The sequence below is a fragment of the Colius striatus genome, chromosome 3, assembly GCF_028858725.1.
Source record: "Colius striatus isolate bColStr4 chromosome 3, bColStr4.1.hap1, whole genome shotgun sequence".
Classification (NCBI taxonomy): domain Eukaryota; kingdom Metazoa; phylum Chordata; class Aves; order Coliiformes; family Coliidae; genus Colius; species Colius striatus.
The window spans coordinates 797,818-825,672 of record NC_084761.1 but is presented as its reverse complement, the minus strand read 5'-3'; the positions used below and the strand labels follow the sequence as shown (position 1 = coordinate 825,672).

Genomic DNA, 27,855 nt, shown 5'->3' with positions numbered 1-27,855 from the left:
AGGATTTGAGGCGCCTCGAGAAGCTGTAAATCTTGGAGTACCTAATCAATGGGGAAACAAGGGAGGGACCTTGCAGCCGGGATAGGGAATAACAAGCCAAATGTTGTGTCCATCGGGTGTGCCTGCTAGCTAGGACACCCGCTCTTGCAAGAACGCTTAATAAAAGTGCTTCACTGCAGAGTCTGACCTGAGTCCTTCGCGAGAAAGCTTGTTTTGTTTCTCACGGTGGGGACCCCCCTCGTCCCCGTGGGGGCGGCTGGGTGGGCGCCGTGGGCTGCGGCAGGAGGGTGCGTGTGGCAGGGGCTGCGCTCCCCGGGGGCACGGCGGGCTGCGGGGAGGCGGCCGCAGTGCCGGCCCGGGCGCGGGGGCTCGGTGGGGGGCTCGGGGGGGGTCTCGGTGGGGGGGGTTGGTGGGGGGCTCGGGGGTCCCGCGGGTCCCAGCGCACGGGGCTGCGGTGAGGGCTGCCCACACCCAGCGTGGCGGCGGCGGCTTCGCGGCCGCAAAGTCTCGCGAGGTTTCGTTGGCGCCGCGTTGCCGTGGTTACGGGCGGCCGGGGCTCGGCGGCGCAGGGAGGACGCGGGTTCGCGCCCCGCCACGGGCTTGAGGGGAGCCGCCGCCGGTACCCCGCAGCCCGGCAGTGGGAGGAGCTGGGGTGCCCTGGGCCCCGCCGTGTCTCCGGAGGGACGTCGGGAGCAGCCGAGCACAGGCCGCGGTGCGGGAGGAGCCGGGCGCCCTGGGCAGGGGGCGTGGGGCTGGGCGCGCAGCCCTGTGGCCTCGCAAAGCAGCACAAGAGGGGCCGGGGCCGAGCTCCGCCAGCCCCAGCGAGCCCCTGGGTGTGTGTGCGGGGCTGGGACCGAGCTCTGCCAGGCCCAGCGAGCCCTGGGTGTGTGTGCGGGGCTGGGACCCGCGCCTGAGCGTCGCTCGGAGCCGCACGGGTCTGCTCCTGCCCTGGGCGGGGGTCCGCAGCCAGGCCCCGAGTGATGCCGAAGGCGTGCCCGGGACACGGCGCAGCTTTACCGTTCTGTCCTCATTCCTTCCCCCTACAGAGCCATGGAGGTCCCGGAGGGGCTGCCTGCAGGAGAGGAGCCGCCTGCTGCCGCAGCTCTGCCCAGCCAGGCGCAGCCGCCGGCGCTGACACCGGTACAGATCGCAGTGCTGGAGGCACAGCCCCTGGTAAAACCCTCCGGGGATGTCTGCACGGGTTTAGCTGAGCAGGGCAGAGCGATCTGTGTGCTGCGAGCCCAGAGCAGGCTGGGGGAGCGGCGTGGGGAGAGCAGCAGGGGTTTTGGTGATGCCACAGCCTCATTCCCACCGAGAAGAGGCTGTGACTCGTGGGTTAGGGAATGCACCTCCTCAGCAGCAGCCCCGAGATGCGCTCTGCCTGCCTCGAGGCAGCTCGTTAGAGCAAAACAGGGTGGATGTGTGTGTCGGGGTGACAAATACCTCCCGAAAGATCTCACCTTGGATATAAAGTCGGGCTTTCATCCCAGCTACAGTGGTTTAAACCCTATTGAAAGCAGCTGGGTGGCTTTAGATTTCAAAGGGCAGTGGCTCCGCTGCAGTTACAGGGCAGCACCGTGAGCTGGTTCCCATCAAGCCGTGGCTGCTGGGATCCCCCTGTGCTGTGGGGAACAGCCAGCTGCCCTTAAAGGCTTCTGGAGGAGCTGGTGTTTAGGGGGGAATGTGGAGGAGAAGCTCAGCTACTGCTGCAAGCAGAGGAATGCAAATCCCTGCCTCTGCTCTAGCACCAGTCAAAAAAAACCCCAAAGCAAACCAAAAGCAGCTGCCTGGGCTGGGGGGAGGGTTGAGGGGTTTGTGTTGTATTCGAATAGCTGTCTCTGATAAATTCAGCAAACAGCATCATGGACAAAAAGCAGAAGGTGAGGGGAAGGAAAACAGTGCTGAAAACACTGGATTGATTGTACCTGGAGTGTTGCTTTGTGGTTGTGATCGCTCCATCCTGAGAAAGAGCTATGGCAAGGGGAGAGAGGGCAAACTGTTGCACCAAAGTAAGAACAACAGCATGAAAAAATGAGCCATGAGAAGTGTGGAATCTGTTTAATTAGAGGTAACACAGAGCAAGATGAGAGGGGAGGCTGGGATAATTAATGGTGCACAGAAAGGTTAATTGAATTCCTTGGTTTAGCCCTTCATAGAATATATATGGGGGAGACAGAAGGACTGGAAATTAAACCCAAGTGAATGGAATCTCTTCTAGTGTGAGAGCCAATGTGGAACTAATTACCCCAGTGAGGTGGAGAGAGGGAGCTGAGGGAGAGGCTGCTGGGGCTCAGGCATCCCTGTGGCACAGGGGTCCCTGCTAAGAGGGGCTGTGCTCTCACCATCCCTCTCCACCCGTCTCTAAGCCCCCCTGCAGAGACATTTTAAAGTTAGGACCTCCTAAATTTAAAGCAAGCAGTTTGAAGTTGGTGCTGGAGCCCTTCTTTGATTTCAGGGCATTCTCCAGCCACATAACACACCCCAGTGTCCTGTGAGCTCAGCCTTGGAGCTGAGGAGCTCATTTCTTAGGAGAGGATGAAAGCCTTAAGCTCCCTGGAAGCACAAACCCTCCAGGGGGTACTGGGGGATTTGCTTTAGGTGAGTGTTTTGTTGCCTTTCCTGGGGTGAAGCCTGCAATGCCCTGCCATGGCTCTTGGTAATCCTTGGGGCATCACAGCATGGCCAAGGAGGGTAAAGGCAGAGAAGGGGAAGGTCTGATTGGAACATTGGTTGGACATTGATGGGACATTAGGAAGAACTTTTTTTGCCAAGAACTTTTTTGTTCAGCCCTGTGCCAGGCTGCCCAGGGAGCTGGGGGAGTGCCCAGCCCTGGAGGGATCCCAGAGCCCTGGAGCTGAGGTGCTGAGGGCTGTGGGTCAGTGCTGGGCTGGGCAGGGTGAGGGCAGGGCTGGGACTGCAGCAGCCTCAGGGGCTTTTCCAGCCCAAGCGATTCAGGGATCCCATGTCTCAGCACAGCCAAACTCTGCTCCCCTTCCCCATTCCTGTAGTGGAACCCCTGCAGTGAACCCTGTGCTGGGCACTGAGCTGAGCTGCCTGCCAGAGGCAGCCTTGATCCCTGGCCTGTTGCTGCAGAGCCAACTGCTTGCTCTGCTCCTTCCTTGACAGAAAAGCATCCCAAGCGACGTGTCGGTGACTCTGGTGCGTGTGGAGCACAACGGGGTGATCCTGGGGGACTCCCCCAGGGCTGAGCTCCTGCCAAATGGGGCAGCAACCTACAACTTTGTGACCAGCTTTGAGTGCAGCCCCAATGGACCCAACTCCTTGGATGACCTTGCACAAAAACCTGTGCTCTGTGAGTCCCTGCTGCCAAACCTCCCTCCTTGGGGCGGGTGCTGCCTGCTGCTGTGCTCTGCCTGCCTCATGCAGCAGTCACTTGTTCAAGAATAGCCCTTGAGCAGCTCAGGGGGGATGGGGGGGGGGGGGGTGTGTCCCAGCAGTTCTGTTCCCATCTCTGCCAGCTGGAAGAATCCCCTTTCGTGCTGGCCTGCCCTCCTGGGCTCCACTGTTCTCACTGGGCTTGGGAGATGAAGTAGGAGCGTGTGCCAGAGCTGACACAGCCCCTGAGCTGCTGCTCTGAAGCTGCCTGAGAAGCTCTGCCAGCTCCTCTCCCTGTGTGTCTCCAGTGACAGTCATAGGGGTGTTGCAAAAGGAGAAGCGACACAAGGAGACGACTGTGCCTCTTGGTCAAGCTGTGGTGGACCTTCTGCCTCTGCTTCAAGGTACAGCCTTGACTTCCACAGCCACTTCTTAACTCCCTGGCACTTTTTGTCCTTTGCTATGGACCCCTGGCCATAACCTGCCTCCTTTTGACAAAATGCACTTCCCAGCTTTGGTAGGAAGCTGGGTCTGGGGGAAGAAGGGGTGACATCAGTAGCTCAGAGCTGGCAGTTAGGCCAGGAGCTGCAAAAGTTAGATCAGGGCTACCAAGATGATCAGGGAACTGGAACATCTCATGAGGAAAGGCTGTGGGACCTGGGGCTGCCCAGCCTGGAGGAGAGAAGCCTGAGCTCAGGGGCACCTCAGCAACACAAGTACCTACAGGGTGGGCGTGAGGATGGGGGGACACTTTGTTCTGCCCAGGGCCAGGACAAGGGGTGATGGACATGAGCTGGGACACAAACAGTTCCCCTGGCACAGGAGGAGAAGCTCCTTTGGTGCTGAGGTGAGGGAGCCCTGGCCCAGGCTGCCCAGGGAGGGTGTGGAGGCTCCTGCTCAGGAGGTTTCCAACCCCAGCTGGACACGTTCCTGTGCCCCTGAGCCAGGGGAAGCTGCTTGAGCAGGGGCTGGGGCTGGGGCAGCTCTGCAGGGCCCTGCCAGCCCCACACTCTGGGATTTCTCTACAGAATGTCTCACTTTATGCTACTCCCAATCCTGTCTCTTCTCAGGACAGTGTTCATTTAAGGTCTCAGCTCCTTTGTATGCAGTGCCTACCTCTCCATCAGAGAGCTTTCACCCAGAGGCCAAGGTATGTGCAATTTGAAGCTGTTCCTTCCCTCATTCATCTCCCTGTGGCTTCTCAATGGGAGAGGTGAGCGTGACTCAGCTGCCTGGCTCAGCACGGGGATGTCACAGCCCCGCACGGCCTCTGCTGCTCCCACTGACGTCTGTCCCTGTCGCCTGGGACAGCTGAGGTCGTGCTAGGCAATGGGAGTGTGTGCAGCTCCCAAATTGCTCTGGAGAAAAAATACTGAAGATGGAAAGGCTGGTGCTGAAACCCCAGCAAAAGCCAAAGGCAGGATTACCTGCCCGACTCTATTAGTCTCCCTAGAACGTCTCAGAGCCCATTATTGTCAGGCTCTAAATGCCTTTCCTGCAAGGTCTTTATTCATTCAGCTGGATGAAAAATACCCAGTGGAAAAAAAAAAGAGCAGGGAATGAAGGCTGAGGCTGGGGAAATGCAGCTGATTCTGGTCCCCAGCCTGCCCACGCTCGCCTCTGGGAGCCCACTGCAGGGGTAGCTACTGCATTGGCTTTTCTGTGTCTGAGAGCTGCCACACAGTAAGCAAGGCAGGGGGACACTCATTAGGGAGGAGAGATAATAAATGCTGACCAGCTGGTTTGTCATCACCCACCATCCATCCGAGGTTGGGACAGATAATTAAAGGCTGTGCACAGCTCACGGAGCCGGGGCAGAGGCGAAGCGTGGCTGCTCACACTCACCAGGGGAAGATGGTTGTTTTCCACCCTGGATGTGCCTTCTCTGGGGCTCATTTCGTGAGACCCCGACCCTTTCTTCCTGGCTCGTGTTGTGAGGGATGATTTAAGCAAGGAAATGCCCCAATTTGGCCAAAGTGATGGCGCAGTTCCTGTGCTGTGCCGCCCTGCTTCGCGCCTGCGGTGACGACTAAGACATTATGCATTCTGGCCTTGGGTTTCTGCTTGCTTCTGCTTGCAGGAGAGTTATAATTGTCTAGTCACTGGCTCTGCTTTTATCCTTGTCTCCCAGGGTGGCCTTGAAGTGACAGTGTGCACAGAGGAGCCCCTGCTTTCTGCAGCACAGCTCTCGCAGGGCAACCTCCTGAGCGTCACGCTGGAGGCAGCTTATTGTGTCCCTGAAGCCTTCGCTCCTGCTGCACCCCAGCAGCACTACATGGCTTGCTTACAAGTACCAGCAGCTGGGGAGGTGAGGGGCATGGGGAGACGGGTTTGGGCTGCCACATGGTGGCTTGTTCTCCCACAGTACTCTCAGGGAACAAGTGAGTTCCTCCTCCTTCCAGATAACAAGAGGCTGGGTGGGTGTGTGGATGTGCCTGAGGGCAGGAGGGAGCTGCAGAGGGCCCTGGCCAGGCTGGAGCCATGGGCTGAGGGCAGTGGGATGAGGTTGAACAAGAGCAAGGGCTGGAGCCTGACTCTAAGTGTCCAGGCCTGTGGGGTGTGGAGCTCCTGTGCTGGTGCAACAGCAGCTGCGTTGGTGGGTGCTCAGGGCGTCTGTGCTGTGATGTGTTTAACACAAGCAGGGCTCTGCACTGAAGCTGGCAGGGTTTTATCCACATGGCTATTTATTTTTTCTCCATTTTCTGTGTGCTTGTGGGGACTGGTGACCTCCACAGGCCCTTGCACTGCTGCTTTGCTTTCATAGACCCAGCTTGGGGCAGCCTGGCACTTGCTGCTGCTCAGGTTATAAACACAAGCCCTTTCATTCTCGTGTCTCTCTAGAAGGAACTCCCTGTGCTCTTCACCAATGGGGTCCTGAAGGCTGCTGGTGAAAAAGAGCCATTACCCAGGCCCAAAAAATGGCCCCTGGCCAACGTCCTGGCCCCTGGTGCTCTGAGCATCCCTGACTCCTTCATCGTTGGTGGTCCCTACGAGGATGAGGATGGAGAGCTCAACAAAAGGGAGGTGAGGAAGGGCTGGCAGTGGTGTGGCTGGGGGAGGACCGGTAGGTCCCACTGAAGGGACTGAGAAAGACTTGCAGAGGCTTGTTAGGGGAGAGAGGTGACAGATTGGCCTCAGCCAGTGTAACTGGAGCCCATTTCCTCTTGTCACTCCTGACTGGGGAGCACAGACAGACCCTGGGCTCGCTGCAGCCTCCTGGCAGGGAGCTGGGGAAGCAAAAGCCAGAGCTGGTGGCAGACCTCACGTCACCCAGCCTGAAGGGGAATTTGGGGCACCGCTGCTGGAGGATGTGCTGGTGACCCTGAAGCTACCAAACCCATACAGCTGCAGTTGGCAGCTCTCAGTGCCCAAGTCAGGCTCTTCTGGGCAGGCAGGGGAAACTCAAGCTGGAAGCCAGCTTTTGTGTTCATCAGCCCTCCAGCAAGCTGGGCAACCGTGCTACCAGCCAGCCAGGGGCTCCAGCACCCCCTGGGGACCCGAGCACAGGCGTGGCTGCACTGCCCACACTTACTCGTGCTCTCTCCCAGGGAGTGGTTTTGGGGATGATGTGGAGGTTGCAGGCCTGGCTCTGGCTGATGCTCTTTCCTCCAGGACAGGGAATTTAGGATCCAAGCAGAAAGCACAAAGAGGATCGTGTGGGACACGGAGAGACGTTGTTACCTGGATCCTGCTGCAGCAGCCACGTGAGTGACCCGAGAGCCTCTGCCATGGAGCAACAGGGAGAAAGCACCCCAGAACATACCTAGCTCAGCAACCTCAGGCAGGGAACAGCCATGTGCAGGTGCTCTCAGACCTCTTGCTTGGCCAAACCACGGCACTGCCTCGCCTGCCGTGGCTCCTGTGGCTGGCTGTTGGCCAAGGTGTGAAGGTGTTGACACGGGCAAGGGAGCAGCCAACTGCCTTCAGCTGCTGGCAGCAGCTTAGCTCTGCAGTGGTGGGAGAGGATGAGGTGGCTGTATGTTCTGTCTCCAGGCCCTAAATGCTCGCTCATGCTGCCAGCAGCTGGAGCTGGTGACTGTTCCCAGTTTGAAGGAAGGGTCAGTAGGGTTATGGTGAGCAGATGTGGAGCAGAGTGGCCCCCACAGCTCTCCTCTGAGCTGCTATTTCACCTTTGCTAAACTCCCCACACACAAACCCCTTCTCAGTCCATGTGAACACTCCTCACTTGCTGTTTCATTGGACAGAAGTCACCTTTAGCAGCTCCAGATGTGCTCAAGATCAGGGTGAGTATCCCATTTCTCTTGGAATGCTGTTGTTGGTCTCAGCTGCATCATGGCTCTGGGTTTTACAGCCCAGTCACTCCTCATGTGGAAATATTCCCTTCCATCTGATTCAGTTCCAATTCTTTCCCCCCTCCTCATACTTCCAGCAGCCTCCCTGCTGCTTCCAGAGTCACCAGGCACACTGAATGGGAGCTCAGGGTCCACTTGCTCTGTGCAATTCAGGGTTGATACCACAGTTAATCAGGTTCCCTTCTATTTGTTTCATTTCTGGAGTAACCAGAGGAGAGAGGAAGGCTGGTGCATTGCTCTGACAGTTGTTCTGTAGCTGCTCGTGCCACAGATACAGGGGATGGGGAAGCAAATGCTCCAACCCTGCCCCAAAGCACACGTGTTCCAGCAGCCTGAGGGTGCTTGCTGTGTGTCTTGGGTGAGAGCAAACCCACAGGGGATGTTCTGGGGCTGCTGAGGCAGAAAGGAGGGTGGTGTGGCTCTGCAGCTTGGCCTCTGCACCCTCTCAGTGCCCTGCTTTGTGCTCAGGCTGCAGCAGCGTATCGTGGAGTGCTGGTACTGGCCCATGGAGGTGTGCAGGGTGTCTGTGGCCTCACCCAGCAAAGGGAGAACCAGCAAAGCTGACAAGGTAACAGTGGGGAGGGATATGTTGTTCTGGCCTGGGAAACAGCAGCAGCATTGTGGAATAGTTTCCTTTCAGTGCCTTTGTGATCTCCAGCCTTGAACCAGCCCAAGGGAGGCAGAGGCTTTGGGAGGGGGTTAATCAGCCTCACAGAGGTGGTAAACAGACAAAGGATGGTGTGTGGCAGCTTGGTGGAAAGGGGTCAGGGAGAAGGTGCTTTTGGAGAGGGAAGGTAGCTCACTGAGCTTGCCTTTGGCTAATGAGGTTTTAGGGCATCTTGAAATAATCCTCACCTTCTGTCTCAGGGTGTAAATAAGCTTCCCTTGTGCACACAAGCTGGGGTGGCTTAACAAAGAAACAGCCCCTTAGCTGATGGTTCTGTTCCTGGTGGCTGGTCACATGAGAGCTCCTAATCTGTTCCAGGGCAAAGTTATATAAATGGGTCTGAATCCCTCTCAGCACTCGCTGGTGCCAGGATCTTGCAGCTCTGGTGGAGATCCTTCCAGAGCCTCACCAGACCTCAGCTGCCTCATTTCCTTCAGGAAGGTGTGTGTGGCTCTGGCAGGGTCACTCGGGTTTCCAACCACCCTGTTGGTAACTGTGCAGCTGGACCTCAAAAAGCCCACCCTGAGGAACGGCACAGTGTGGGGGTCAGAGAGAAAAGCTGCCCTGCAGGGACTGAGGTCAAATGAGCCTGGTGTGTTCGTGCAGGTTGTCTGTGCCAGTGCCAGAGAGCCACTGCCTCATCGGGAGCATCAGGTTGCTGGGTGGCCTCTCCATGGCATGGGTGACCTTGTTTCTTTGAGGAGAGTAACAGGCTGTTGAGTGTGTCAGTGCCTTGCTCTGCGTTTGCAGGGAGAGGAGGGGCAGGTTTCCTTCCATGGCGTGGCCTTTGTGGACGTGCTGCCCTTGCTGTGCCCAGGTGTGAAGCGGCTCCGAGGTGCTTTCCGTGTCGTCACCTACCAGGACAGCCAGGTGTCTGAGAAGGTGAGGGCAGAGCAGGCAGCTCCAGCTCTGCAGCTGTGTTTGCACAGCGTGGGCTCGGGAGCAGGCAGCGTGGGCAGCCTGCCATTCAGACGCTGCCTCTCCAACTTGCCTGCCCTCCTGGGGATGGGGAAAGGAAGGAGAGGAGCTTTGAAGTGCTGACTTCTCAAAGGCAGATCTCTGGCTGTGTGTGAGCAGGTTTGGGGGCTGAGAGGCTCTGAAGCTCGCTCCACTCCCTCATCTGGCAGCAGCTGAGCAGGGTAGGGCTGTAAGAGCTGCTCCCCTCTCCCGTCTGGGACACGGGCACGTGAGGTGCCGTGCTGGGAAAAGCAAACAGCGGCTCTGGAGGGACGGTGTTACCACAGGCAACAGCCGAAAAAGCCGTCCCTGGAGCTCTTCCAGCCGGAGCTCTGTTTGTCTTTGCCTCTCTCCCCCCTGTCTCAGGAAGAGTTACATCTCCATTTTCCCACAGTGCTCCCAGAACAGACCTGAGCTTGTTTCAGGAGGGCAGATGCACAGCCTGGTTTTTCTGTCCCTGTCCCCCGAGGTGCTGCTGTCCAGGCCATGGGAGCTGGGTGAATTACAGCCATTCTCCCTCTCTCTGTGCTCCCACTGGCTATTGCAAAACAGAGCCAGGTTTTCTCTGCTTTGCTGCTGTAAATAGCAGCCACTTGAGAGCATGGTACTCCTTGTCCTCTAGCACTTAGCTGTTGTGAGTCAAGTGCTCTCTCTGTCCTTCCCATTCTCTGGTTTTGTGGGTGCTTTGGGCTGCTCTTTGGTCCAGGATCCTCTCCTTGGGATCTCCTCAGTTCCTGCTGCCTGTGTGACAGTGATGCTGGGGGGGAGCAGCCTGGTCACACCGTCACAATATGGGAAACCTATTCCTTGCAATCCCATGGTGTGTGTCAGGGAAGGTGAGCTGGGAGCTGAGAGTCACTGCAGGGCAGGCAGGGGCAGCCAAAAAAGCACAGAGCAGACTTGAGGAGGGCAGCCAGATTCCCCTACCAGCCCACAGCACCAGGCAAGCCCACAGCTGGGAGGCAGGACCAGGATCGAGCCGGAACTCAGGCCAGTGGGTCAGGATCAGGGCAGCAGGGAGCTGGGCTGCAGCAGGGAGCTGGGCTGCAGCACGGAGCTGGGCTGCAGCAGGGAGCTGGGCTGCAGCAGGGAGCTGGGCTGCAGCACGGAGCTGGGCTGCAGCATGGAGCTGGGCTGCAGCACGGAGCTGGGCTGCAGCGTATCTGCCACATAGCTCAGGCAAGAATCAAGGGCCAGTGCCTCAGTGAAAAGGCAGCTCTGGAGAGAAGACAGGGAGACCTTGCTGAGGCTTCCTTGGGCAGCTCTTGTCATAGTCCAACTGGAGGCTCCACAGCTTTGTGGCCTCAGAGCTGGCCCTGAGCACCCAGGAGGGCAGGAGGAGGGGAGGGAGCTGTTAATGCATTTAGGAGCCTGACAACATGTTTTGCAACGTGAGGGGTTAAGGCAAGGGGCTGAGGAAGCCTGGCTTGTCCCTCTGTGCCCTCTGTTTCTTCAGACCAAATGTCAGCACAGTGTTTTCCGGGATCTCAGGACGCAGCTCAGGCTGAACAAGGAAGGCTTGTGGACCTCAGGAATCAGCACCACCCTTTCCAGCACTGTTCCCAGCAAGACTCTGAAGGAAGACAAAGAAAAAATCACCAAAGAGAAGGATTCCACCAGAAGGGTGAGGGCTAGAGAGCAACACAGTTGCTGCAGTTCCTGGTGGAGGTATGTGGGGCGCAGAGACACCAGGGACTGATGCTGTGTCACCTCAGCCAGCTGAGAGATGCTCATTCTGCTAACATGTTGGTATGAGCTGCCTCAGCAGCCTGTGGAACCCCAGAGTGCTGGGGCTGCAAGGGCCCTGCAGAGCTGCCCCAGCCCCAGCCCCTGCTCCAGCAGCTTCCCCTGGCTCAGGGGCACAGGAACGTGTCCAGCTGGGGTTGGAAACCTCCTGAGCAGGAGCCTCCACACCCTCCCTGGGCAGCCTGGGCCAGGGCTCCCTCACCTCAGCACCAAAGGAGCTTCTCCTCCTGTGCCAGGGGAACTGTTTGTGTCCCAGCTGATGTCCATCACCCCTTGTCCTGTCCCTGGGCACCACAGAACAAAGTGTCCCCCATCCTGACACCCACCCTTTAGGTGCTTGTCAGTGCTGCTGAGGTGCCCTTGAGCTCAGGCTTCTCTTCTCCAGGCTGAACAGCCCCAGAGCCCACAGCCTTTCCTCCTCACACACATGTTCCATCCCCTCAGCATCCTGGTAGCCTCCATCACACAGCTCCCATCCTGAGCTCATGCAGATGTGAGTCTGTTGAATGTGAACCGAGACACGTCTCCCCTTTTCCTTCACCAGGTGTCCAACGTGCCCAAACCCCAGCTGTCAGATGGCACCGTGGAAGCTGAAAATGCCACATGTGTCAGCCTGAATGGACAGGTAATTGTTTCTCTCCAGAGGGAAGGAAAGGCTGCCAGGCTGTCCCTGTGCTGCTGCCTCTCACCTTTCACACCGTTCAGTGCTTCAGGAGTGAGTTGGCCAAGGGATGTCCTGGAGTTCTCCCAGTGCCCCCAGCTGGAGAGCAGCCTTGCTGTGGGCTGGGAGCTCTCTGTAAATGATCAGCTGTTTATTTCAAAGGGTCCCCTCATATCTTGGCTTCCTCCTCAGAAGCCTCAGAGCCCACATGCACTCAGCAGGCAGGTTGGTTATCTGGGCTTTCTGCTTTCTCGAGCTGGATTTTGCTGCTGTAAATCATTCTGAGGGCAGGTTATAAAAGCAGCTGTATCTCTACAGTTGAGGGGGGTTCTCTGCAGATCTGTAGCTAGATGCTCAGTCTCTCATTACACCAGCACCAGCTCCAGACAGCAGGGCACTGAGAAAGCAACGTTTGTCTTCACAGCAGTACCCAGAAGCAGGGACGTTCCTGGTGGTGGAGATCAAGCTGGACAAGGCCTTGGTAGCAAAGAGGCTGCCAGAGGAGCTCACCCAGAGGTGTGTGAGGAACTTCAGGGCTGTCAGGCATTGGAACAGCTGCCCAGGGAGGGGATGGAGTCACCGTCCCTGGAGGGGTTTCAGAGCTGGGTGGGTGTTGCACTGAGGGCAATGGGCTGGTGGGTGATGGGGCTGGGACAGAGGCTGCACCCCATGGGCTGAAAGGGCTCTGCCAGCTGAAACCAGTCTGTGATTCTATGTGAGGCCATGGGGCAGCTCTGGGGCTCACAGCTCTTTTCTGCAGGGTGGAAACATGGCTTGGAGCCTTCTGTAGGGACCACCCAAGGGCCCGAGCCAGAGCCCACTGGCATGGGGGGAGGATTTGGCCAGAGTGCTTCAGAGCAGGCAGCTGGGATCTCCCCCCAGTGCCCCTCAGAAGGGGACCCCCCAGAGCAGCCCAGCAGTGTCTGCATTCCCAGCCAGGCTCTGTTCTGCAGTCCCCACATCCTGGCCCTTCTCAGCCCCACCACTCTGGGATTCTGTGTCTCTGTTGGGGTGGGAGAAGTGGCTGAGGCTCAGAACCTGGAGAAGGAGGCTGGGCAGGGGCTCAGCTGCCACAACAGTTACACAAGTGGTTCGTATTTGGCAGGGAACAAGCAGCTTGCTGTGCTGGTTGGGTAGGAGCCATCACAGGAATGTGACACCTCTGCCTGGTGGGCTGGGTTGTGTTGTAAGGACTGAGGGTGTTTGGGATCAAAACCCCAATGAGCTGAGGCTGGTTTGATACCAAGGGTTTGAGTAAAACCTCAGCAACAGTCGTGCTGAGGGCTTCAGACCCCTCTCACCAGTCAAATCCAGTGGAAATAACAAGTAAACCTCACCTGACCCCAGTGCAGTGTTGCCACCAGCAGCTCCACACCTTATGATGAGCTACAACAGTTTGCTCTCGGTCTGAGACTTCAGTGTCCTCCCCAGGTCCCTGTGAGGTGGCTCAGGGATATGATGACAGGCTGGAACCCCCCTACCACTGCAGGCTGCCTGCACCCAAGGCAAGGCAGCGTTGCTGGCAGTGTGTCTGGCTGATCCCTTGTGTCCTCTCCCTGGCAGGGTGCAGCAGATGATCCCTCCTCGGCCTCCGCTGCCGCCCCGGACCACGGGAGCCGAGAAGGTACGTGGTGGCCTTGCCACCGCTCTGCCAGCTCCTGCCCTCCTCCCTCTCACACAGGACAATCTTCAAACTCAGTCTGAATTGAATTACTTTGGTTGGAAAAGCTCCTGGAGTCCAAGGAGCCTCCACAGCCCATCTGGGCAGCCCCTGCCAGGGCTCCCTCCCCTCCACAGGGAACACCTTTGTCCTGGTGTTGCTTTGGAACCTCTTCTGTTGCAGCTCTTGCCCCTTGTCCCATCCTTGGACAAATGGGGTGTGTTTTACTTACAGCCAGTTATGCTGCTGCAGAAGAGGTGGCAGTGACTGAGATGCTGGGTTCTGGCTGCAAAATGCAGCAGGAGCAATAGCTGCTGGTGGAGGAGCCCTTTGGTCCCCGCACTGAGGTGTTTGCAGCCCTCAGGCCTGGGTGGGAAGGGGCGTGTGACAGACTGAGTCGGCTCCAAGGTCCATGGCACAAGGGGCTGGTGAGGTCTGTATCTTTCCTAGGCCGTGGAAGATTACCACAGCCACATCTCCAGCGTTGCTGCTGCCATCCTGAGGGAGTGCCACAGGCTGTTTGGGCAGGGGGTGCCCGAGGGGGAAGTGCCAGACCAGCAGACCCTGGGGGCACAGAGGCTCCGGCTCAACTTCGAGCTCAACAGCTCTGGCAAATACTTTGCTTTTAAGGAACAGCTCAAGGTAAAGAGTCCATTTGTGCCTTGCACTTCTCTGCTTGTTTCTTAGTGAAGGAGTTGATGCTCTGTGGGGGATGTGTCGCTCCAGAATCTCTTCCTGCCACCCAGGGCTGGTGCAGCGGGCATGGGGAGGGCACAGAAGCGAGCAGGCACCAGGCTGCACACACCAGGGCAGCCTCCAAAGCTGGTCATGTCTCTGCCTGCTGCTCATAGCCTGAGGAAGGCAAAGCTGACTGCTCCTGCACACCCACAGACTGCCCTGGCAGAGAAAGGGGGTTCCCCTCTCTCAGCTGGTTGCACTCAGCCACCCTCTGCCTGGAGCCCCTGTCTCTGTGCCAAAGGGATGAACCATCTGTGTGGTCCCTAAAGGAGCACCAGTGTGTCAGAGAGCCAGGGCTGGGAGGTGGGAAAGGAACTCACCCCTGTTTGGTTTTTTCTAGTTCTATCAGTGCTGGGCTGGATTTGTTCCTTGGAACTAAGCTGGAGCTTCAGGCACAGTCAGTGTGTCCTGGCTCTGCAGCCACAGAGCTGGTGGGGGGGTGGGGGGGTCCCATCCTGTCCAACAGTCCTGTGTCCCACAGTATGCTGTGGTGAAGATTGTCAGGGAGAAATACCTGAAGACCACAGCCTTTGAGACTCAGGAGGAGTTCCAGGCATTTCTCAGTGAGCTCTATGTGTACCTTGTGGACCAGATGCACGTTGCCCTGAACCAGGTAGGGAGAAACCTGGGTGGCTGGGGACATGACTTCACAGTGTCTAGTGAATCCCAGAATCATTTCAGTTGGCAAAGCCCCTGAAGCTGCTGCAGTCCCAGCCCTGCCCTCACCCTGCCCAGCCCAGCACTAACCCCTGACTCTCAGAACCTCAGCTCCACGCCTTTGGGATCCCTCCAGGGCTGGGCACTGCCCCAGCTCCCTGGGCAGCCTGGCACAGGGCTGAACAGCCCTTTGGGAAAGGCATTTTTGCTAATATCCAATAAAAACACCGAACACCCCCATTCCCTCAGCCCCTCCCCAGCACCCTTGTGCTCCAGCCCCTTCCCCAGCTGCAGCCCCTCAGTGTCCCTGTGGCAGTGAGTGAGGAGCCCACCACTGAGCACAGCCCTGTCCTGCAGCCTCCCCAGGGCCCAGCACAGGGGACAATCCCTGCCCTGGGTCTGTGCCATCTGCCTCTCACCCAGGCAGAGCCTGAGCTGGGGTCACCAGTCAGTGACACCACAGAGTATTCTCATGGTTCTGATCCAGGGGATGCTTTTACCTGTCACGACTGCAAATGATGGATATTGCCCTCCCCAGGACCAACACTCTGCCTCTTTCCCTGCCAGCTGCTGTCTGAGGAAGATGCTTCTCCTGCCCCTGTGTCCTGCACAACCACAGAGCAGCTCCTGCTCTTTGCTCGTGAAGCTGAAGTCAGCAAGGACTACAAGCTGGCATCTCTGTACCACCAACAGGTAAAGGAGCCCCCATTCCTTCCTGCCCATCCTGTGTGTCTGGGCTGGTGACCAGCACACCACCGTGTTGCTGACAGCTCAGCCAGCCCTGACTTGTGCAGGGAGGCAGGAGGTGGGTGTGAGCAGGACACTCAGGGATTTTGTAGAGAGATGCTGCTCTCTGGAGGAAGGGACACAGAGCCTGAGCAGTTCACCAAGGGCTTCTGCCTGCAGGCCAGGAGAATGGGATGAGCTGGTCCAGAAGGCATGCTGGCTCAGCAGTGGGGACACTGGGCCCTCTGACAGGAGGTCAGACAAAGCAGGAGGATTGCAACAGCCCCTGCAGCCTGTGGTGTGTGCTGAGCAGGATGGCAGCAGCCCCTGCAGCCTGTGGTGTGTGCTGAGCAGGATTGCAGCAGCCCCTGCAGCCTGTGGTGTGTGCTGAGCAGGGTTGCAGCAGCCCCTGCAGCCTGTGGTGTGTGCTGAGCAGGATGGCAGCAGCCCCTGCAGCCTGTGGTGTGTGCTGAGCAGGATTGCAGGAGCCCCTGCAGTCTGTGGTGTGTGCTGAGCAGGGTTGCAGCAGCCCCTGCAGCCTGTGGTGTGTGCTGAGCAGGATGGCAGCAGCCCCTGCAGCCTGTGGTGTGTGCTGAGCAAGATTGCAGGAGCCCCCGCAGTCTGTGGTGTGTGCTGAGCAGGGTTGCAGCAGCCCCTGCAGCCTGTGGTGTGTGCTGAGCAGGATGGCAGCAGCCCCTGCAGCCTCTGGTATGTGCTGAGCAGGGTTGCAGCCCCTGCAGCCTGTGGTGTGTGCTGAGCAGGGTTGCAGCAGCCCCTGCAGCCTGTGGTGTGTGCTGAGCAGGATTGCAGCCCCTGCAGCCTGTGGTGTGTGCTGAGCAGGGTTGCAGCAGCCCCTGCAGCCTGTGGTGTGTGCTGAGCAGGGTTGCAGCAGCCCCTGCAGCCTGTGGTGTGTGCTGAGCAGGGTTGCAGCAGCCCCTGCAGTCTGTGGTGTGTGCTGAGCAGGGTTGCAGCAGCCCCTGCAGTCTGTGGTGTGTGCTGAGCAGGGTTGCAGCAGCCCCTGCAGTCTGTGGTGTGTGCTGAGCAGGGTTGCAGCAGCCCCTGCAGCCTGTGGTGTGTGCTGAGCAGGATGGCAGCAGCCCCTGCAGCCTGTGGTGTGTGCTGAGCAGGACTGCAGGAGCCCCTGCAGTCTGTGGTGTGTGCTGAGCAGGATGGCAGCAGCCCCTGCAGCCTGTGGTGTGTGCTGAGCAGGATGGCAGCAGCCCCTGCAGCCTCTGGTATGTGCTGAGCAGGGTTGCAGCCCCTGCAGCCTGTGGTGTGTGCTGAGCAGGGTTGCAGCAGCCCCTGCAGCCTGTGGTGTGTGCTGAGCAGGGTTGCAGCAGCCCCTGCAGTCTGTGGTGTGTGCTGAGCAGGGTTGCAGCAGCCCCTGCAGCCTGTGGTGTGTGCTGAGCAGGGTTGCAGCAGCCCCTGCAGCCTGTGGTGTGTGCTGAGCAGGATGGCAGCAGCCCCTGCAGCCTCTGGTATGTGCTGAGCAGGATTGCAGCCCCTGCAGCCTGTGGTGTGTGCTGAGCAGGATGGCAGCAGCCCCTGCAGCCTGTGGTGTGTGCTGAGCAGGATTGCAGCAGCCCCTGCAGCCTGTGGTGTGTGCTGAGCAGGATTGCAGCCCCTGCAGCCTGTGGTGTGTGCTGAGCAGGGTTGCAGCAGCCCCTGCAGCCTGTGGTGTGTGCTGAGCAGGATTGCAGCCCCTGCAGCCTGTGGTGTGTGCTGAGCAGGGTTGCAGCAGCCCCTGCAGCCTGTGGTGTGTGCTGAGCAGGATTGCAGCAGCCCCTGCAGCCTGTGGTGTGTGCTGAGCAGGGTTGCAGCAGCCCCTGCAGCCTGTGGTGTGTGCTGAGCAGGGTTGCAGCAGCCCCTGCAGCCTGTGGTGTGTGCTGAGCAGGGTTGCAGCAGCCCCTGCAGTCTGTGGTGTGTGCTGAGCAGGGTTGCAGCAGCCCCTGCAGCCTGTGGTGTGTGCTGAGCAGGGTTGCAGCAGCCCCTGCAGCCTGTGGTGTGTGCTGAGCAGGATTGCAGCCACACACTCCAGCCAGGATCTCTTTTATCTAGAGGATAGCTCAGGACCAGGACAACATCCAGCCCTGGCTGGACTATGGTGCATTCTGCCTCCTGTGTGAGGACACAACCAAAGCCCAGGAGTGCTTCCAGCAGGCTCTTTCTCTGGACCTCCATCACATCCCAAGGTGCTGTGTGCTCCTGGAGGGAGGGTGGGAGGTGGGGGGTGCCCCCCACCCCCCTGCCTGCTGCCCACAAGGCTAACCCTGCCCCTGTGCCCAGCTTGCTGCTCTGTGGGGTTGTGGCTGCCATGCTGCAGCACTATGAAGAGGCAGAGGTTTTCTTTGAGGATGCCTGCTGCTTGGAGCCATCCAGCATCTTAGCCTGGACACTTTCAGGTACGAAAGCAAACCAGGCTGTGAGCTCTCAGCTCACAGGAGAGCCAAGCATGGCTTCTGCCCCTCATCCTCATCTCCCTGCTCTAATCTGAGGGCCAAGGGAAGGCTTTTGCTGGGGGGTGGATGTCTGCTCATGCTGCTCTGTCTCACCTAGGGTTGTTTTATGAGCTGCAGAACAACAATGTTCAGGCAGAAGTGGCCTTTCGTGAGGCTAAGAAGCTCCTGCAAGCACAGCTCACCAAGCAGAGGAGCAGCCCTGAGGCTGCTGAGGGAGAAGGAGGGGAAAAGCCCATTTCTGCTGAGGGGGGGAGGACTCCCAGCCCAGGCCCAGAAGAGTCCTTGTCAGGTAATGCCCAGCACCAGCAAGGAGGAGGCTCAGCAGTAGCTCCAGGGCTGGGCACTCCCCCAGCTCCCTGGGCAGCCTGGCACAGGGGCTCACACCCCTCTCAGGGAAAACCTTCTGCCCAGTCTCCAGTCTCACCCTGCACTGAAATGGGAGTTGATTCCCAGTCCCAGCTATGTGGCCAGGCCCTGGGAAATGTTGGCTGGCTTGATTTCTGATGTTACCAGCACTGTGTGCAAAGTGCCTCAGGCACCCCCTGTCACCCACCTGGCTTTTGCCCCTTATGATTATGAGGGAAGGGATCTTGCCTGGTTTACACCCATTCCTAGCTTCACATGGAAACCTTGTCCTCCAAGCCCCAGACCCAGGTGTTGCCTCCTGCAAAGAAACTTCTTCCCACTTGTGAGAATCTGACACACCTTTGTACCTTTTGTCTCTGCCCCAACCTGGGCAGCTCATGGCAAACTCTTCTTGCACCTAATGGTTGGTGGGGGTTTCATTCCAGAGCAGGTCCCAGCCAGCTCAGCTGGTGAAGTGCCAGGGGTGGTGCAGCCTGCCCTGCCCTGTGTGGCACCAGAGGAAGAGGCTGCTGCTGCAGAAGCAGCTCCCAAAGGTTTGTGGATGGGGTCTGGTGTGTAAGGGAGAGCCTGGGAGATGGAGGAGGAAGGAGAGGAGAGGGGAACAACCTGGGAGCACTGAGCTGTGGCCATCCTGATGCCAAGGCAGGACATCAAGGCTGCTTGTCTCTCCCTGGCCAGGGAACGTCAGGGCAGAGCAGGTTCAGCTCGATGCTCAGCAGGGGAATGCAGTTCCCTCCCTAGATGGCAGTGCCCACAGCAGCCTTCATCAGCTGCTCCCATGGCTTCTTCCTGAGCTGCCACCTCTTAAAGTGCCCCTGTGGCTCTCCTCTGGTCGTGTGCTGTGTGCTCTGCCTCCACTGCAGCTCCTCTCTCCAGTGGGAGGCAAAGAGGTGGCGGTGCTGGGTGCTTCAGACCCCACTGGGTTGGTTTGGAGAGTCAGGGGCCTCACTGAAACTTACTCTGACAAGCTTCAGCCCTAAATTCCTGCCTTTGCTTCCTCTGAGTTTGGTCTGGAAGATTAGTGGGTCAAGAGCATCGTTTCTTTTCTCATCTCTTACCAAACTGAAGCCCTTCTGAAGGAGATGTTGAGTTAATCTGTGCTTCAGCCTCTCCTGCCACCTCCTGGCTGTCCCACCGTGTTGCTGGGATTCCTCTGCCCACACCAGGGCAGAAATTAAAAGCTTTGGGACTGATGGAGACACCATTTCTTGCAGCACCATCCCCTGGCTCAGGACCCAGCCAGCCTCCCTGCAGCATCTTCATGAAGGCAGTGGGATTCCTGCTGAAAGCCAATGCCCTCCAGGTCAGCTCAGCGCAGAGTCTTGGGGTAGGGTGGGAGATTTGATCTCCTTCAGTGGGTTATTGCCAAAGACCAAGTGGCAAAGTTGCAGCAAACCCCCTTCTTGGGCTCAGAGGACAAGCTGTGGCTGCCCCAGCTGCTGAGCACAGGAGGAAGCAAACCCATCCCTGCCCAGAAATGGCAAAGTGTGGCCAGGCAGCGTGTTCACACCAGACTGCTGGCTGGGGACAGAGCCATGTGGGGCAGGGCAGGTCCTCAGGGTGCCTCAGCTCAGCACTGCCTGCTGCAGGAGTCAGACTTGCTGCAGATGTGCTCTTCTCTGTGCAATGGGGGTGAGGAGCTGGGGGTGTTCAATCCTGGAGAAGAGGAGGCTGAGGGGGGGTAAATCTGCTGTTTTCTGTCCTTGGAAGTCAAATAGGTGCAAGTCAGGCCTCTTGCAGTGTGCTTCTGGGGGTGCTGTGGCTTCCTGCTCCCCTCACCCCATGCTGTGTCCTTCCTCCACAGTTTGCTCACAGGGCCCTTGCCCACGAGCTGCTGAGCCCTCAGGGAGGTCCCTCCTGCAGCTACTACCTGGCCCTGGCCCAGACCTACTTGCTGAAGGAAGATGTGGCCAAGTGTGAAGAATGCCTTGGGGAGGCCATGAGGATGGGCTGCATGGTGAGTGTGGGCATGGCACAGCCCCAGGCGCTGCCAGGACATGCTGCCCTGCCACAGGCTGCTGCCCAACACCACGGCAGCCTCTGCCCCTGCTGCTGCCACGTGTGACCCTGGAGCCCACCCTCTGTGTCCCCCTCAGCAATCCCAGTGCAGATCTGCAGCAGTTCTGCAGGGGAGGATGGTGGTGGCTGATGAGCTGCTGTGCCCACAGTGCTGCCCTCTGCTTCTGCCTGCCTTCTGTCACCTCCTGCACTCACAGGGGCATTCCTGTGTGAGCATTCCTCCTTCTGCAGCCTCTGCCTTTCTTTTCCCTTTGAAGGTGGATCTCCTGCTCCTCTTTCACTGTGTGAGCCAGTCAGGCTGTTCTGTGAGAAACAAGGTTGTTATTCAGCAGGAGAGGGAATGCAGCCTCGGGGCTGGGGTTGAATGGAAGGCAGGAGGAAGGTGGCAGCTCCAAATGGACACGAGGAAATAGGCTCAAGCTGCCCCAGGGGAGGGTGAGGTTGGAGCTGAGGCACAACTGTTTCCCTGAGAGGGGTGTCAGCCCCTGTGCCAGGCTGCCCAGGGAGCTGGGGGAGTGCCCAGCCCTGGAGGGATCCCAAAGGCGTGGGGCTGAGGTGCTGAGGGCTGTGGGTCAGTGCTGGGCTGGGCAGGGTGAGGGCAGGGCTGGGACTGCAGCAGCTCCAAGGGCTTTTTCCAGCCCAAATAAATCTGTGATTCTATGGTTCTAATGCTGTTTGCCCACTCACTGTGCCTGAAGAGCCTTGTGCTGGCCAGGACACTGTGCAGGGAAAGGCTGGAGAGAGGAGGCTCCACTAGCTGCTGTTACACAAGCAGCCCACTGACTCGTTTTCCACTCTGTACCTGGAATCTGCCCTGCTCTTACCAAACACCAGTCAGCTGGTTTGTTCCTTTCTGCTGACTGCAGAGGTCCCTGTCCCCCCCCCCCCCCCCCCAAGTCTCCCTCCTGGGTTTGTGTGCAGAATCCAAATGTCTGGGCTCAGAGAGGGCACCTCTGCTACCTGAAGAGGGACTTTGGCAAGGCAAAGCAGTGCTACGAGCGAGCCATCAGCTTTGTGGAGGATGCTGAGGACATGCACTGCATCTACCTGCGCCTGGGCTGCATCCACCTGCAGGAGAAAGAGGTGAGGAGCCAGTGGGAGTGGGGGGATTGGAGCATCTTTCTTATGAGGAAAGGCTGCAGGACCTGGGGCTGTTCAGCCTGGAGAAGAGAAGCCTGAGCTCAGGGGCACCTCAGCAGCACTGAAAAGTCCCTAAAGGGTGGGTGTCAGGATGGGGGGGACACTTTGTTCTGTGGTGGCCAGTGCCAGGACAAGGGGTGGTGGACATCAGCTGGGACACAAACAGTTCCCCTGGCACAGGAGGAGAAAGTCCTTTGGTGCTGAGGTGAGGGAGCCCTGGCCCAGGCTGCCCAGGGAGGGTGTGGAGGCTCCTTCTCGGGAGGTTTCCAACCCCAGCTGGACACGTTCCTGTGCCCCTGAGCCAGGGGAAGCTGCTGGAGCAGGGGCTGGGGCTGGGGCAGCTCTGCAGGGCCCTGCCAGCCCCACACTCTGGGATTCTTGGGACCCTGTGGGAGGGAATTTGCCACAAAGCAACTGGCAGGAGTTTCCAGACCCTGGGTACAAGACACGGTGATCTGTACCTATAGCCAAGTTCTCCCAACACAGCAAACCCTGCAGGCTCAGCTCCTCGGAGCACAGCCCTGCTCTGCCTCCTTGTGCCACCTGGGGGTGCTGCTGAGCTGTTTCTCAGCATCCTGCAAATGAGGCTGACTGCTAATTACCATCTGAGTCCCAGCCAGCACTGGGGGCACTGGGCAGGCTCACAGCCCCCCAGCAGCACGGGGCACAGTGGGTGTCTGAGCTTCACCAGAGCTGGGGGGGTTGGTAAATCCCCGAGGAGAGGGGGTTGCCTGTGGAGTGATGTTTGATGCAGAGAGACACAGGGTGTGCTCTCTCCTGGCAGTATGGCCGAGCCAAGCAGATCTACCTGCTGGCCTGCAAGAGCTCTGCGTCCTGTCTCACCTGGCTGGGGGTGGGAATCGCCTGCTACAGGGTAAGTGCAGTTACCTTCCACTCGTCTGTGCTTTAAATATGAGCAACAACGTGCCCTCGTGGGCAAGAGGCCAAGGGCAGCCTGGGGGCATCAAGAGTGGGGGCAGCAGGGGGAGGGAGCCTCTGCTGCCCCTCTGCTCTGCCCTGCTGAGGCCTCAGCTGGAGTCCTGTGGCCAGCTCTGGGCTCCCCAGCTGCAGAGAGACAGGGAACTGCTGCAGAGAGGCCAGTGCAGGGACACCAAGGTGCTGAGGGGATGGAACATGTGTGTGAGGAGGAAAGGCTGCAGCCCTGGGGCTGTTCAGCCTGGAGAAGAGAAGCCTGAGCTCAGGGGCACCTCAGCAACACTGACAAGTACCTAAAGGGTGGGTGTCAGCAGGATGGGGGGACACTTTGTTCTGTGGTGCCCAGTTCACAGGAAACCCTGCTAGACACTTGCACTGATTTCCTTGGCTGTGCTCAGCTCTGAAGCCCTTTCTGCCTGCTCTTTGTCTTTTGTCTGTTCTCTGTGCTCTTAAGCTGGTAGAGATGGTGGAGGCAGAGGATGCTCTCTCTGAAGCCAATGCCCTAGATAACTCCAACGCTGAAGTGTGGGGATACCTTGCCCTGATCTGCCTGCAGGTGAGTGCCTGGCCAGGCAGCAGCTCCCACTGCCAGCCGGACAGAGCAGGGACATTCATCAGCATCTGCTCATGAGCACAAAGAGCATCTTGTAGGTCTGGCTGGGAGAGGTGGGGGTGCTCAGCCTGGAGGAGAGAAGGCTCCAGGGTGATCTTTGATCAGCCTTCAGTCCCTAAAGGGGCTGACAAGAAACATGTGGAGGGACTTTGTCCAGGGGCCTGGAGTGCCAGGAGGAGGGGTGATGGCTTCAAACTGACAGAGGGGAGGTTTAGGGATTGAGAAGCTCCATCCCTGACAGGGTGTTTATTCCTGTTGTCTCAAGTGTTGAGACAAGGGGTGATGGACATCAGCTGGGACACAAACAGTTCCCCTGGCACAGGAGGAGCAAGTCCTTTGGTGCTGAGGGGAGGGAGCCCTGGCCCAGGCTGCCCAGGGAGGGTGTGGAGGCTCCTGCTCAGGAGGTTTCCAACCCCAGCTGGACATGTTCCTGTGCCCCTGAGCCAGGGGAAGCTGCTGGAGCAGGGGCTGGGGCTGGGGCAGCTCTGCAGGGCCCTGCCAGCCCTCACCTGGGATTGTATGAGGCCCTGGGATAGTTGCCCAGAGAGGCTGAGGCTGTCCTATTCCTGTAAGTCTTTCCAAGTCAGGCTGGATGGGGCTGGTGCAAAGTGTCCCCCTGGCAGGGAGCTGGAAAAGAGCTGATACCTCAACCAGTTCCAACGCAGGGTATTTGATGACTCTATGGGCTTAGTGGAACAGATAGTTTGGGAACTGTGCTGCCACCTGTCTCGCTGCCACCTGTCTCACTGCCACCTGATGTGTGTGTGTCCCCCGTGGGCTCATCCTTCGTGCTCTGCCCGCTCACACCGTGTTGCACCACGGCCGTGCCCGTGCCTCAGGGCAGCTCCTCACAGGCTCCTCCCGTGTCCCTCCCGCAGGGCGGCCGGCAGCTGGAGGCAGAGCAGTGCTACAAGTACACCCTCAAGGTCCGTGTCGGGGCGCCCCGGGGGGACGCTGCCCGCCGTGGGGGGAGCTGTGCCGTAGCCCCGGGGGTGCCGGCGGCTGGGAGCGGGCAGCCTTCCCCTGACACCCCTTTCCCTGCAGCTGGGCCTGCGGAACGACGCGCTGCTGCGGGAGATCCGCGCTGCCCAGCAGCGCCTCGGCTTCGGCGACCCGACCCTCTGACCCCCGTTACATGAACATCCCGCACCCCCCCGTTAAATGATCATCCCGCACCCCGCTCCGTTACACGTGAACATCCCGTCCCCACCCCGTTACATGAACATCCCGCACCCCGCCCGTTACACATGAACATTCCGCACCCCCCCCGTTAAATAAACATCCCGCACCCCATCCCGTTACACATGAACATCCCGCACCCAACTCCGCGCTCGCCCCGGCTCGTGTTCGTCTTTCCCGCCACCGCCGCGTGGCCCCGGGACCAGGCTCCGCCCCCTGCCCCGCCCCGCCACCAGGCCCCGCCCAGTCACAGGCCCCGCCCCGTCGCACCGGTAACGGGCTCCGCCCCCGCGCCACGTGACGCCGGTGGCCCCGCCCCCTCCCGGAGCGCCGCGCGCGGGGATTGGCTGCGGCCGCGCGGGACGGTTGAGCGGGCGGCGCGCGCCATGGCGGCGGGGAGCGGCCGGGGTCCTTCAGGGCACGGAGGTACCGGGGGCGGCTCGGGGAGCGGCCGGGGTCCTTCAGGGCACGGAGGTACCGGGGGCGGCTCCGGGAGCGGCCGGGGTCCTTCAGGGCACGGAGGTACCGGGAACGGCTCGGGGAGCGGCCGGGGCTCTTCAGGGCACGGGGGTACCGGGGACGGCTCCGGGAGCGGCCGGGGTCCTTCAGGGCACGGGGGTACCGGGGACGGCTCCGGGAGCGGCCGCGTCCCTCAGGGCACGGGGGGAGCGGGGTTAGAGTGGGGGTTAACGGGAACGGCACCGGGGCGAGATGAGTCGGAGCACGGCGTTACCGGATCCCTCGCCGGGTTTGGGGCACGGAGGGGACGGCGGGGCTGAGGGGACTCGGAGATAGCGGGGGTCGGGACACGGGGATAAGAGAGGTGTCACCGGGGCTGAGGAGACCCGAGTCACGGGGGTACCGGGAGAGTCACCGGGACTAGGGCAGGCTCAAAGGTACCGGGAGAGTCACCGGGGCTGGGGGGGGCTCAGAGGTTCCGGGAGAGTCAGCGGGGCTGGGGCGGGCTCAGAGGTACCGGGAGAGTCACCGGGGCTGGGGGGGGCTCAGAGGTTCCGGGAGAGTCACCGGGGCTGGGGTGGGCTCAGAGGTTCCGGGAGAGTCACCGGGGCTGGGGGGGGCTCAGAGGTTCCGGGAGAGTCACCGGGGCTGGGGCGGGCTCAGAGGTTCCGGGAGAGTCACCGGGGCTGGGGGGGGCTCAAAGGTACCGGGAGAGTCACCGGGGCTGGGGTGGGCTCAGAGGTTCCGGGAGAGTCACCGGGGCTGGGGGGGGCTCAGAGGTACCGGGACAGTCACCGGGGCTGGGGGGGGCTCAGAGGTTCCGGGAGAGTCACCGGGGCTGAGGGGGGCTCAAAGGTACCGGGAGAGTCACCGGGGCTGGGGCGGGCTCAAAGGTACCGGGAGAGTCACCGGGGCTGGGGCAGGCTCAAAGGTACCGGGAGAGTCACCGGGGCTGGGGTGAGCTTGGGGCACGGAGGTACCGAGGGCATCATGGGGCTGGGGACACGCGTGTGTGCCCGCGGGGTGCCGCGGTACCGCGCCCCACGGGTTCTGGCGCCGGCAGCCTGGCAGCGCCCGTACCTGAACATCTTCAAGCACTTCCGCGTGGAGGAGTGGAAGCGCTCGGCCCGGGACGGAGACGTGGCTGCCGTCACGGTAACGGAGGCGGTGGCACGGCAGGGCGGGGGGCAGCGGCACCACGGGCAGGCAGCGCTGACCCCGCCGTCACCCTTCCGGAAGGACGCGAGGCTGAAGGGGAGCGTGTACCGCATCCGCGGCTCCGTGCCCGGCAGCAGCTACCTGCAGCTGCCCCGGACGCCGACGCAGTCGCTGGGGCTGACGGGACGGTACCTCTACGTGCTCTTCAGGCCCGTGGCCCACAAGCACTTCCTGGTCCACCTGGACGTCAGCACCCAGGTACGGGACGGCAGCGGCGGCGTGGCCCCGCGGAAGGGCCGGGGCTGGCAGCAGTGGGCTGCGGGCGGCTTGCCCTGCGCTCGTCCCTGCGGCACTCCCAGAGCCCTCACGGTGACGACAGCTCCGTGTCTGTGTGTGCTCAGGAGAACCAGGTGGTTCGGGTCTCCTTCTCCAGCCTGTTCAAGGAGTTCAAGTCCACGGCCACCTGGCTGCAGTTCCCGTTTGTGTGCGGGGCAGCGAGGCGCGGTGAGGGGCGCGGGGGGCTGGGCTGCGCATCCCCACGGAGGCTGGTGGGGAAGGACCCGAGTTGGGAAGCTGAGGGGGTTGAGGGGAGGGGTGTTGGGCCTGGGCAGGAGCCCTCAGCAGCCGTGGGTCGGAGCTGCAGCTCTCAGGAGGGGTGTCCCTGCTCCCTGCTGTCCCGTGGGGCCCTGGAGGCAGGGGGATCACAGAGTGTTAAGGGCTGGAAGGGAGCTGCAAAGCTCATCCAGTGCAACCCCCCTGCCAGAGCAGCAGCACCTAGAGCAGGGCACACAGGGACTCATCCAGCTGGGGTGGGATGTCTGCAGAGAAGGAGCCTCCACAGCCCATCTGGGCAGCCCCTGCCAGTGCTCCCTCACCTCAACAGGGAACAACTTTGTCCTTGTGTTGCTTTGGAACCTCTTCTGCTGCAGCTTGTTGCCCCTTGTCCTGTCATTGTCCATCCCTGAGCACAGCCTGGCTCCAGCCTCCTCACACCCACCCTTGATGGATCTGTAACATGACTGAGCTCACCCCTCAGGCTCCTCCAAGCTGCAGAGCCCCAGCTCCCTCAGCCTTTCACCACAAGGCAGATGCTCCACTCCAGCATCTATGTGGCCCTGCACTGAGCTCTCTCAGCAGCTCCCTGTCCTTCTGCAACTGAGGGGCCCAGCACTGGACACAACATTCCAGATGTGCTCTCACAAGAGCAGAGGGGCAGCAGAACCTCTCTGACCTACTGCCCACAGCCATTCCAACCCCCCCCAGGCTGCCACTGGGGATGTGTGTCCATCCCCACGCTGTGCCGTGGTAGTGAGCTGCCAGTTGCCTTCCCCATCTCCCATCTCAGCACTGAGAAGCCCAGTGGGAGTTTTAATGAACAGCTTTTACTCAGCCACATCCCCCTCTCCTCTCCCTTGTGTGAGATCCACAGTCTGAGGTGTCCTTTCCCCCCTCCCTCAGATGCCCTGGGAGCAGCCCCCGCTGACGTGCGCTGGACCTGCCTGGTGCTCGACCTCCGCTCCATCCTCTCCCTCTACCTGAGCCGCCGCTACAGTCACCTGAAGAGCATCAAGCTCTGCTCCAGCCTGCTGGTGAAAACCCTCTGCACCAGCGACCTGCTGTTCGACCCAGGTGAGCAGCTGGGCCCTCGGCGTGGCTTCTGGTCTCTGCTGTGACTTGTGCCCATCCTGGGTTGGGGTTCAAAGCCCCTTTCAGGGGCGTGATGCCACCAGGGCCATGGGCTGGTGTTACAGTAGTGGGACCATCTGAGGCAAAGGGGGCAAAACTGTGAGGTTTCCACGTGTGCTGATGAATCCAACCTCGTGACCTCCAGAGGAAAGGGGCCTCTGCTTCTCTAGCCATAAAAACCGAGTGACAGGAGTGAAGTTGAATACCTCACCAAGGTCAGGGTTGGTTTTTCCCAAGCTTTGTTTTTCTGAGGGCTGTGCTTTTGTGTCCAGGAAGAGCCTGTGTGGGTTTTGTCTCAGAAATCTTCCAACCTCCTCTTTTTTCATCCCCCTGCTCAGTGTGGCAGAGGCTTCACTCAAAACCTTCCTTTCTGCCTCTT

General features: G+C 59.9%; 2 protein-coding genes across 7 annotated transcripts in view; both read left to right on the top strand.

The window, feature by feature from the left end:
• The first annotated feature begins 5,467 nt into the window (after positions 1-5,467).
• On the top strand, positions 5,468-24,119 carry CFAP70 (cilia and flagella associated protein 70). The gene is given in 23 exon segments (XM_061993032.1): positions 5,468-5,644; positions 6,178-6,360; positions 6,949-7,044; positions 8,077-8,217; positions 9,067-9,198; positions 10,730-10,897; positions 11,564-11,644; positions 12,108-12,196; positions 13,244-13,304; positions 13,791-13,982; positions 14,560-14,691; positions 15,303-15,428; positions 17,520-17,653; positions 17,748-17,863; positions 18,018-18,162; positions 18,707-18,819; positions 19,501-19,589; positions 20,091-20,243; positions 21,227-21,388; positions 22,230-22,319; positions 22,836-22,937; positions 23,873-23,920; positions 24,039-24,119. Coding segments are annotated over 23 exon segments (2,667 nt in total). The 5' UTR covers positions 5,468-5,611.
• A 423-nt stretch (positions 24,120-24,542) lies between these two features.
• WDR90 (WD repeat domain 90) overlaps positions 24,543-27,855 on the top strand; it is a 35,569-nt gene continuing 32,256 nt past the window's right edge. For 5 of the 6 annotated variants that reach the window (XM_061993612.1, XM_061993610.1, XM_061993609.1 and 2 more), the window contains exons 1-4: positions 24,543-24,599; positions 25,696-26,048; positions 26,192-26,294; positions 27,249-27,419. In XM_061993612.1, the coding sequence (XP_061849596.1) occupies positions 24,560-24,599; positions 25,696-26,048; positions 26,192-26,294; positions 27,249-27,419 (667 nt within the window). In that variant the 5' untranslated portion in view covers positions 24,543-24,559. The remainder of the gene's footprint in view (positions 24,600-25,695; positions 26,049-26,191; positions 26,295-27,248; positions 27,420-27,855) is intronic. The other variant, XM_061993611.1, reaches the window with a different exon arrangement.